The 11,437-nt window shown below is 35.9% G+C and overlaps 1 protein-coding gene across 1 annotated transcript; it reads right to left on the reverse strand.

Annotated features, from left to right (window-relative positions):
* Window positions 1–426: 426 nt before the first annotated feature.
* LOC136220942 (uncharacterized) lies at window positions 427–2,572 on the reverse strand. The gene is made up of 2 exons (XM_066008799.1): window positions 652–2,572; window positions 427–569 (listed from the first exon to the last, which is right to left on the reverse strand). The coding sequence occupies exons 1-2, from the start codon at window positions 2,570–2,572 to the stop codon at window positions 427–429; spliced, it is 2,064 nt and encodes a 687-aa protein (XP_065864871.1).
* Between the last annotated feature and the right edge of the window lie 8,865 nt (window positions 2,573–11,437).

The raw sequence follows: 11,437 nt of genomic DNA on the forward strand, positions 1-11,437 counted from the left end.
ACTGTATTTTAATTTATACATAACACCTTTGGTTGGTTACTATAAGCTTACAATTGCATTAAAATACGTCAATAATAATGGAACTGCTCTAACATTTACTCAGATGTTCTAAAACACAACAATTATCCTTATTTTTTTTAACTAAAATAAGCTGTTCATTAAGCATTTTTCAATGCTATGAATACTTTCAAAGTTGCACACATAAATTTAAGCAATCTGTTCATTTTCTTTATAATGATAAACTTCTATTTGTTTTCCAAGAAAACCAAGCACACCACAAATAAAGACATTACAAATACAACAAGGTCACACTTCCTACTCTCTGTGATTGCCTAAAATGCAAAACTTTTCCTTTCCTTTCATTCCGTTACAAGTTCAAAAGTTATGCTCTTTTCTCACAGACATATTTTCATCTCAATCATTTATCTACGAAAGCTCCGAATCTGATGCATGACCAAAAGACCCTCTCCTAACTATTCTCGGACTCGCTAAATGGTTCGCCGAATTCAGACTTAAACTACGCCCACATGGTGCCAGTTGCGGAGGCCTCGAACGTCCTCTTGATGTCCCTGCAATGTATAGCCAAACATTTCATTAGTACTCATAGAATAAGAACCCAAACACACGAAAAACCCGATTAGTCTTATTTACCTGGCTGTCTACTTGGTTTGTGATCTGGTGATTTCTTTGAGATTGAAGAAGGCTTTCTTTTCTGAGGATCAGGTGATGTGCAGATGGGGTAATTCCTTTCCATAGGTGGCGGTGGTGGTAACGGTTGTGATATATCATCCGTCGTGTTAACATTTTCGTCTTCGCTAACCGAAGCTTTATCACTTCCGGATTCTGATGTTTCTTTCTGACTTGCTCTTATTTTTTCCTTCTCAACACCTCTATAAACAAACATCTGAAATGGAATCTGTGAAATTGAACCTGACGAGCCTGGCTCATCCCAATATGAAAATTTCCTTCTGAGATTCAACTCCATGTCACAATAGTCCACAGCCGGCATCAAAGGGTCTGCTTCCCTGTTATAATCAGGATTCATTGCGAGAAACCGTTTGGTGTACCGAAGAATCCTGCATATCGATGAGAAACTCGGACGCTGATTCGGATCATTCTGCCAACATCTCTTTGTCAGATTGGTAACATATTTTGGTGAATTCAATGGAAACAATGGCCTTTCGCCTGCTCGAATGTTTCGGCTCATTTTATCTCCTTGAAGATGACTATCCTCAAATGGTACTTTCCCTGTCAAAAGTTCAAAACACACCATTCCAAAGCTGTAAACATCTGATTTTTCATTGTATTTGGAGTCTTGTGCTTCTCCTTTCTGTTCCGCCTCTTCCAGGACCTCCGGTGCATACCAGATGAACGGAAGCGTGGCTTCGTTCTGACTCGACGGACTTTTCTGAGTGAGATTCTTGACAGATGAGAGTCCGAATCCTGAAATCTTCGCCTGCAAGTATCCTTCAGTGCTTGAGCTTCTTTGTTTAACGAGAATGTTATATGGACTCAAATTACCATGATAAATCTTCTTGGAATGGAGATACTCCATTCCTCTGGCAATCTGTAACATAAGATCAACTGCAACAGGAACAGAAAATGGAATTCGATTCCTTGGACCGCACAGCTCTTTGATATATCCCGTTAGGTCTTTGCTCATTAGCTCCATAACCAGAAAACACTCTTTCTTCTCCTCATCAGTAAATCCACAGAGAAAGTGTGAAACATTTGGGTGTGAAAGAGATAACAGAGAAGAAATTTCAGGAACAAGCGGTTCGATGTCCCCGAAGAAATGTCGAATCGCGAGACTCTCACCTAACCATTGGATTTCCTTGTATTGACTTCCTAACCGTCTTCTCACCAGATAATCTTTGGATTTTAGCATGAATGATGACGGTAAGAGTTTACCGTTTTCAGAATCTCCCAAGTTTTTCAGAAGAAGATCTTTGAGTTGTCTTTCCTCCTTTGTTGAACATTGTATCTTCTTTTGGCGGATTTTATCAATTATAATCCATCGATCCTCTTTCCAAGCTGTATCCAATCGATCACACATATCCTGAGTAATTAAATACTGCTTACCATACTTCCATTGAAATAGATTCGGATCTTTCCATAGCTTTTCGTACTTTTTCGAGTATATAGCCCTCTTTTTCTGGATCTCATCCTGCTCCGAGCCTGAAAATTCTCCGGCGGTTTCAATTGCTTCGATTACGACCGGAATGTAAGTAAGCAAGTTATGTATGTGAAATTGAATGCAATCTGCATTCTGATAAAGCAGAACAGCTTTTGACCACCAATTCTTCGTTTCTAAACTCTGTTTGATATAACCTTCTCCTTCTTTGAATATTTTGTAGATTTCCCTCAATGGCTGTTCTAGTATTCTCCATTTCGTATGCTGTTCTTCGATTTTCAAGTTGAGCTTCATCTCTTCTGCAATTGAATCATATGCATTGTTGAATACTTCGAGCAATAAACAACATTGTCGCTGATTGATTTGAATGTTGTCGCGAAATACCATCAATGCCTTGATACTTCCTAAAACCTCTCCAATTCGCCTGAATTGTTCCATTTTCTTCAACTTCTTTCACCAGATCTGCAATTACTTTCTTCTGACTCTGAATAGGGGGCTGTGGACAAGATTGTTGATCCCAGCAGAAATCAACAATTTTATCCACGTTTAAGCAATGATGATGAAATTAATGCATCATATATATATGATTTTTTAAAAAAATTGTTCTTCTGATAGCTGCAATTTTGAAGAAGGGAATGCGTTAAGATGGAAATTTGTTGGAATTATTGTGGCTGATGAAGGGAGATTTTTGTATTAAAACTTTGGCCTAACACTTGTTCATATTTGGTGGGAATTGCTGTTTATTGTTGTCCAAGTTGTAACAGAATTTTTTTAATTCTAAAATTATGCGCTTAATTTTGCTCTAAACCAAATATTATAATGCAATTTTAAGTAACATAGATTCATGAACTCAATTTTTAGTTATTCAACCGTTAGTCGTTTTGCTGTTTCTTATTTTTGGTTTACAACTCCAGGTTTTCCTGTCAACTAAGGTTCACTTTTAATATTGATTTTAATATTGATTGTTCTTAACTTTAATTCTGGTATCTATTTTTTTTTTTTTTGGTGATATCTATTTTATTAAAACTTTAGTTGCATTATAGCAGCAGTAATAATAATTATTATTATAATTATAGAATCTAAAAAAAACAATAATAATTAATTCTTTTTGCAATAAAGTCCACAAACAAAAAGATTTAACATTAGAAGAATTATTATTAATTTCTCAAACAATATTTTTGGTAAACTTTTATTTTTTTTATTTTCTTTATTTTAATTTTATTAAAATATGGATAAGGTGCAAAAATATTCGTGATGTTGACAATTAAAAGCAATTTTACATTTAACGTCTAAAATTGTGTAATTTTATTCATGACGTTGGCAACCAATATCAATTTTAATCATAAAGTTGGCAAATTCCAGAGATCATTACAAGCTTCAAATATTTTGTTCATGTATTCTGCACAAATTTGCATATTAGTTGATTCTATTTTTATTTTTTTTACGTTTTTGTAGTTTCATAATAGAACTAAAGATTAATATTTTTAAATTCAATAAATTATTTGGATTTTTTTTCCCAACTTGTACATAACATAGTATAATTTTTAATTGACTCATACAATAAAGATGACAAAATTTACGACGGAAAAGACACGGTATTACTTTTCAAATTGACTTAATCTGTCAATATTAGTAGTAAAATTGCTCTTGCTTACCAAACGGTATAGGTAAAATTGTACAAATTTAGATGTTAAGGGAGAAATTTCTCTTAGCCGTCAATATTAGAGATATTTTTCCACATTATTCCTTCAAATATATTTGGAGTACATTACATTCATGATTTCTCAACTTTAGCCATTTTATGGTTTATAAACTTCAAAAGCATAAAAGTCTCTAAACTTTATCTTTTACTAATACAAGTCTTTTAATATCTTATACTCCAAAGATAGATAACTCTTTGTTGCGGAGTTAATAGAAATTATATTCTAAATAACTTTCATTCTTAAAGTTTTTGGTTTTAAGATTATACTAGTCGAAAACTCGTGCGATGCACGGGATATGAAACTTTTATATAATTTAGATAAATAAATAAATTGACATATTTACTTTTAAGTAATTTTATATCATGCTATGAAAAAAAAATTTATATTATGTATATTTGAAACTAATATATATTTTTTATTGATAATTCAAATTAAATTAAATTAATTTTAAAAATAATTGATTAATTTTTTTATAGAATTTTAATTTTTTTTTTTTTGGTAGAAAAGGAAAAGAAAAACGAATAACAACAAACTACCCAGGAATTAGCCTAGAGAAGCTAACCCCAATCCTATCTTCTAAGAGAAGATGAGAGATGAAACTAGGGGAAACAGGAAGGGTAGTAACGCCTAACGTCCCTTCATGGCCCGCCGCCGCCAAGCGATCAGCAACACGATTCTGCTCTCTAAAAATGTGTCTGAACTCTACGAACTCAAAGGAGGAGCAAAGCCTTATAATAGCTTTGATGAGGTTGCGACTGTTAAGACCCATAAAATGATTCTCAGAAATCATTTCGATTGCTTCCAAATTATCAGACTCCACAGAGAGCCTCTTAACACCCAGCCTTTTAGCAAGATTGATTCCAGTAAGAATAGCCCAGAGCTCCGCAGAAAAGGAAGAACCCAACCCTAAATTCTGGGAGAACCCAGAAAGCCAGACGCCCCCTACATCTCTAAGCACACCTCCAGCCGCAATCTTACCGTTACTGAGGCAGGAACCATCAGTATTCAGCTTCACAACCCCCTCTCTTGACCTGCTCCATCCCACGAGATGGACATCACAACACTGAGAGGCTCTGGCAAGGGACTCTCCTTTGAAACTATCGATAATAGAGAAAAGTTTTTTCGAGAAGAAATCAGCTAAGTTTGTCATAAAAACAGTTTTATCTCCAAAAATCTCCTCGTTTCTCCATTTCCAAACTTGGTGACAGATAATAGCAAAGAAAATGTCACCATGCTCAATTAAATGTGAATGATTTATTTATTTTTATAAAATTCAATGATTTGTACTTTTTAGTAATTTTAATACATTTTCATATTTTTTTATAACTGGAATTCTGTGAAACAATAATAATAAAATATGAGATTAATTAAGAAATATATTAGAATATAATGAAAACCCAAAAATTGAATTAAACTACAATTAAAATTAAATATTATATTTACGATACAAAAGAATTACAATCCATGTTAAACAAAAATTGAATTAAACTACAATTAAAATTAAATATTATATCTATGATACACAAGAATTACAATCTATGTTAAAATGGAAACAACATCAATATATTATGCTATAAACTATTACAATCAATATTTTTCTAATGTTGCACATGAAGAAACTTTATCAATGCAATCAGGGCCGGTCCTGATAATTCACGGGCCCTAGGAGGAATAATAAATAAAGGCCCCTTTATAATAAAAATATTTTACGTAAAAAAATTAAAATATATTTTAATACATGATAAATAAATAAAATATTTTATTAGTAACTATACGGTATGTATTATTATGTTCACTAAATACAATTGTTAAAAAAAATGCTTCACAATTTCTTTAAATTATGGATTAAACCCCTATTTAACCCATCTAGTGTCCAAAATTTGATCATTTGGTTAATGTGGTATTATTTTAGGGACATTTAACTCATTTTGGATAAAAAAAAAACTAACGGATTTGTTAAACTTTTTTGCCAATGATTTTTTTATTTTATTTTTCTATATAGACTTAATACGTAGATAAATAAGAAAAAACATTAATTGCTTATTTATCTACATATGAAATCTATATGGTAAAAAATTAAATCAATTGGTTTGTGTATATATCGCATGTCAAAAATTGTGTCATGTGGAAAAAAAAATTAACAAATCGATTAATTTTCCATCCAAAGTGGGTTAAATGTCACTTATGGAAAATACTTCAACAGGAAAATGTTACCAAATGATATGACGAAATTTTGGATATCACAAAGACCAAATATAAGAGTTATTTTTAAATTAACCCTCAATATATATTAAAAAAAAATCAATTGAACCTCTTTTGAATTTAAAATATTAATTATTTAGACATTTTAAAACTTAAATAATTATTAGAAATTTTTACATGAATATCACAATCGGTTACAAAATTACAATTAAATCATATATCATCAAATTTATTTTTCAATATGTCGTTTTTTTATAAATTCTAAATTTTAGTGAATATATTCTAGATTCTTAATTTATAAATCTTGATCCTTAAAATGTATTAAAAACAATAATTTTATTTGTATGATATAATTTAAAGTATTATTTGACATAATTGTAAATAAGTTTTTTAAAAGCATATTTCTTAAATTCTTAAATTTCAATATTTGTATATTTTTTTAAAAAATGAATTTTATTTCTGTGGCCAAGCTAATATATCTCATTGTGAAAAAAATCTAAAAATGAAAAATATGCTGCTGTTTGTTAAAAAAAAAATATGCTGCTGACCTTTATTTGTTGGGTTATCTAAAAAAACATATGAAAAATAAGCTAATACCTTTCATTGTAGAAAATATCTAAAAATGAAAAATATGCTATTGTCGAGCTCCGAACACACAATGCTTAGGATGACAATTACAAGATTTACCACTAGGATAGTTATTAATTTTGATGTAAGTTGTTTTTTGTTGGTCCCTTATAACGTAACAAGTATAGTTCCAAGGAGGGGGGATAGGAACTATTTTAAAATTTGTTCGTTAAGGCTGACTTCTTTTTCTTTATGAAAAGAATTACACAGCGCGCTGAGTGAGTTTAAGACACTAGCTTAGTCAACTGGTGACTAAGTCAGCTTCTTTTCTTGAGTCAGGAGATAGCACTTGAGTCTATTCCTGAACTCGGATACTCAATGCACACAACTCAGCGTGACCTCTTTACTTAGTCAGTTTTCAAGCAAGCAATATATATATATATATATATATATATATATATATATATATATATATATATATATATATATATATATCAAAGGAGTTTAAGGTTAGAGAGATGTTACTCAGCAGATTTATCCAGGTTCGGCCTCTATGCCTACGTCCTGTCCCCGGAACACGTTCCGAGCTTTCGAATTCTCTACTGAGCTCTTCAAAGGTAGAGCACCAAACCTTTTACAACCAGAAGCTGAGTATAACAAGAGTACCCTCCTCTATACCTCTACTCACTCCTATTCTATCGCTAAGTACTATAACCGAGTACTCAGCCTCTCCTTTCTATACTTCTAGAAATGATAATGAGATTGTCCTAAACAACAATTGCTAAGACACTTTCGATGATTGGAAATCACTCTAGACTTTTACACAAAAGTATGGAAATTGGTGTAAGGTATTTGCTTTGCTTTTCTCACAGATTCTTCGAGTATGAATTTGGTCAGCGTGATTGCTAGTTGAAGATCTGCATCGATTGAAGCAAATGGATGGCCTTTATATAGTGAAACTTGAGGCACCTGGTCATTTCGAATTTCGAAATAACCGTTGGAGGGAAACGGCTTCCTGTCATTGTCACTCTGTGCGTGCTCAGCGTCGTTGGCCAATAGAATTCTTGCATCTTCTGTCTTCGTCAGTCTTCGGCAGATTGTTTCGCCATTTATGGAAAAGTCCACGAGACAGCTTTCTGCGCCTTCTGAACTTTACCCAAAGTAGAAATACTTTGTCTAGAAGTTGAACATTTCCTGCCGCTGTCCTGACTGCTTTGTCGTCCAACTCAGCAGCTTCATCTTGAAGCTTTTGCCACGAAGGCTTCTCGATCCTTCTCCTGCCGAGTCGTCGTTTTAGTTGATACGGCTCCGTTTTGGAATCTCTTGGGCCGAATGATATTGATATGTTGACTTGGGCTTGACTTCCACTTAATGGGCCTTTGGTCTTCTTATTCTCAATGTCTTATATACAATTAAACTCAACATTGAACAAACACATTAGTGTAATAAATCAAAGCTTATTAAATTTAATGTGTTAGAATATTTTTACTTAAATAATTTTGTCAAATCAAAATCATGTAGAAAGGTGTTTCAACAAACTCCCCCATTTTGATGTTGGCAAAAATATTCAGTCGAAGAACTCAGTGTTGAGCTCCCCCATGACAGTTGACCTAAAGTAATTAACTCCCCCGTAAGGGTTGAGCTACTGACTTAGTTTTACTCTAAACATTTCAAGGTTTAATTGAATAAGTCTAAGGTCAGTTTTCAGAGATAGGTCAGCTCATGGAACATATTCTATTTAACTCAGTTTTACGCGGAAGGTTTTAAATATCAGAGAGCGCTGAGTATGATTTGTTCAATGAGTTTTAGTTAAATCGACATATAAGAAGTGGTCAACATGCATGATCAACACAGCAGTCATATCATCAAATAATATAGACAGTAAAGCACAGATGATTCAATGAAGATGCGTTTTTAACAAATTATATTAATTACTTGAGTAAGCATCGCATAAAGGTAGTCACTTCGAAAGAGATAGAGATGCATATAATTTGTTTTAAGTCAGCACAACAGAGTTAACAAAAAGAACAGATATAGAGGTTCAAAAGACAACAGCTAGCTATCCTATTCAATATAAGCTAAGCTACTTTTGTTTGCCCTTGCCCTTCTGTTGCTGACTACTTCCTAAAGCTTGCTGAGTTCATGGGGCTTGATCTTTCTCTCGCTTTTTGCCACCATCAGGTTTTGGAATGAAGGTTGAGTCATTGGCAGCTTGAGCGAGACGTTGAGAAAATGCCTTTAGCTTTTTTGAGCTTTCATTCATTCCGTCGAAGATGGGAACGCCATCATCGATAATGTCTCGAGGAATACCGATAGATGCGGCACTCAGCATGCTTAACACAGCGGCTTGAGACTTGACAATCCAGTGCATGGTGTCAGTGAGGATTGCAAAAGCTTGATGAAACATCTTGAGCAGAGATGAATCATAATACTCACGTTGATCCTGGATTTTGCACACATCGCTGTAGATAGCTCGAGAATACTTCAGAATCTCGTTCGTTTTAAGCTCGCCAGTGGCCATCTCTTGCCTATTCAAGTTCAGCAGACGCACAGCCTCAGAAATTTGCTTAATAGAGCATTGGGAGGAGGTGGAAAGCTGATGATTCGTTTTCTCTTGCTCAGTGTGAAGTTGGCGAAAGAGATGTTGGACTTCGGCAGAAGTGGCATATGTTGAGTTCGTAGCTGACAGTTGATGAAATTCCTGTTGAAGAGAATTCATATGGTTGACGATGGTCAGCTGGAGTTCGGCCAGTTTCAGTATAGAGTCCTGTCGGGGCTGTTGAGATTGCAGTGTAGTTATAACACTCAGAAGGTCCTTCATACCTTTAATCTCGGTGAGAAGCTGAGTGATAGATGAGAGTGAAGTTGTCTCAACAGAACTGGATTCAGCGGCATTGGTACTTGATTTTTGGAGGTCCTGGATGAGAGCTTGAGCTGAGTCAATAATGCGTCTACCAGACTCAGAGGCAATGTTGTAATTAAAAGATCCATCCAGTGTTGGCCTTGATGCCGGAAGTGGAGTAGAACCGAGTAGGGGCAATGTTTGGTTCTGCTCGACATTGGTCGGCCCAGCATTGTCAGTTGAGGCTGACTGATTCTGATTCTGCACATTTACTTGGGGAAGTGGAGGATCGGTAGAAAGATTCCTTGCACGGTGTCAGGCTGAAGCTGACTTGGAGATGGAATTGGAGGAAGTTCATCATCCACCTGGGCAGGAAATTCCTTATCTTGCTCAATAGTTTGAGGAGCAGAATCTTCGAGCAATTGCTCGACATTGCTTGGATTTGCAGAGGCTGTTAAGTCGGCATGTTCCTTTGGAGAAACAGAGGCTTGATTTTCTAAGTGCCCTTGGTCAGACTCAGGAGGGTTGGAGAAGTACTTGAGATGTACCTCAGTAAGGTCAGTGATTTCATCTCTCAGCGGGGAGTCTCCCATTAGGTCAATGACCGGTTTTCGAACGACGCTCTTCTTTCTGAGTCTTTTAAGCTTTGGAGGAGTGGGATCACAAGGAATGGACTCGATAGAGTCATTAGGTGATTGTTCCCCTTGAGCAGCAGGAGTAGTTTCTGTGTGCTCAGTTTCTTCTTCTTCAACCAACTCAGTGTTGATTGGTTCAAACTGCTCATCCTCAGTAGTTTCTTCAGTGTCATCATGACCACTGTCTTCCTCATCTGAGTCATCATCCAGTGCATCTTCTTCACACTGGTCATCCAACTCTTCCTCATCAAGCTGACCGCCTACTTGATCTTGATCGTGTTCTTCCTCCGCCTGTTGCTCAGTGTCAATTCCTTGACTTTGTGCATAGTGAGAGTTAGGAGGAACGACGATGTCAGTCGGTATGGCTTTGATGGGTCTTAACTCAAAGTTGAGCTTTCTATTCTTCTTCTTGCTCAGCGGTTGCTCTTCAATGTCGTCCCTTTCCTCTGTCTCTGGCTCAGCTTCCCTAGATCGTTTTGAAGCTGATCTAGATACACCCGGACTTTGCTGAGTTTGAGGTTGTGTTCCGGTATATACAACTTTGATCCTCTTTAGGGCAGAGGCAGCTTCTTTAAAGGTGCTATGCACAGCTTTCCTCTTTCGTTGTGTTCTGCCCTTGCGAGTCACAGCCCCCTCAGTGTTTGTCCCCTCAGCATTCTGTTCAGCTTCCCCCTTTCCTTCCTTCGGCACAATTGGCAGGTCATATGCCAAACCAAATAGGGCAGCAGCTGTTATTTCAGTTCCCTGAATTCGAATCTCTGAAACCGTATCTACCTTGTGATCCTGGAGGATTCGAGTGATGAAGGAGCCCAGCCTAAGGGTTCCTGTACTTCGTAAAAACCCACCGATGATGAAAACAGGCATATTGATCGGCGTGTAGGTCAGCATGTTCCATATGAAGCACTGCTCGAAGTTGGTTGCTGAGTTGGTGCAGTTTATTTTGGGATAGAGGAAATTTGTCAGTATATAATGGGCCATCTTTTGATCCTGACCCATGGACGTGCTCGAGATTTCACCTTTGTGACCCTCAGGTTTGCAGAAGGTCTTAACGTAGTCGGTTTTGTCATGGTCACTAGACTTATGAAGTATAGCTCCTTCGTTCTTTAATTTGAACAGTGAGGCAAGGTACGCTGGGGTGATGGAGATGTTCTTTCCTCGAACATTAGTGGCTAGGTAGTTCCTGTCCTCTTTGGCGACCTTCAGGTTGGCGTAAAATTCGCGTACCAACTCAGGGTAAGTATAATCACGAACTGAGAACAGCTCGGTCCATCCATTTTTCTTGACCCACTCGCAGAAAGGTTGCTCGGCATCCACGAATCTTCCACCCCCTCACACTCTCAAAGACTTTAGTGTA

Source organism: Euphorbia lathyris, chromosome 2 (assembly GCF_963576675.1).
Source record: "Euphorbia lathyris chromosome 2, ddEupLath1.1, whole genome shotgun sequence".
Classification (NCBI taxonomy): Eukaryota; Viridiplantae; Streptophyta; class Magnoliopsida; order Malpighiales; family Euphorbiaceae; genus Euphorbia; species Euphorbia lathyris.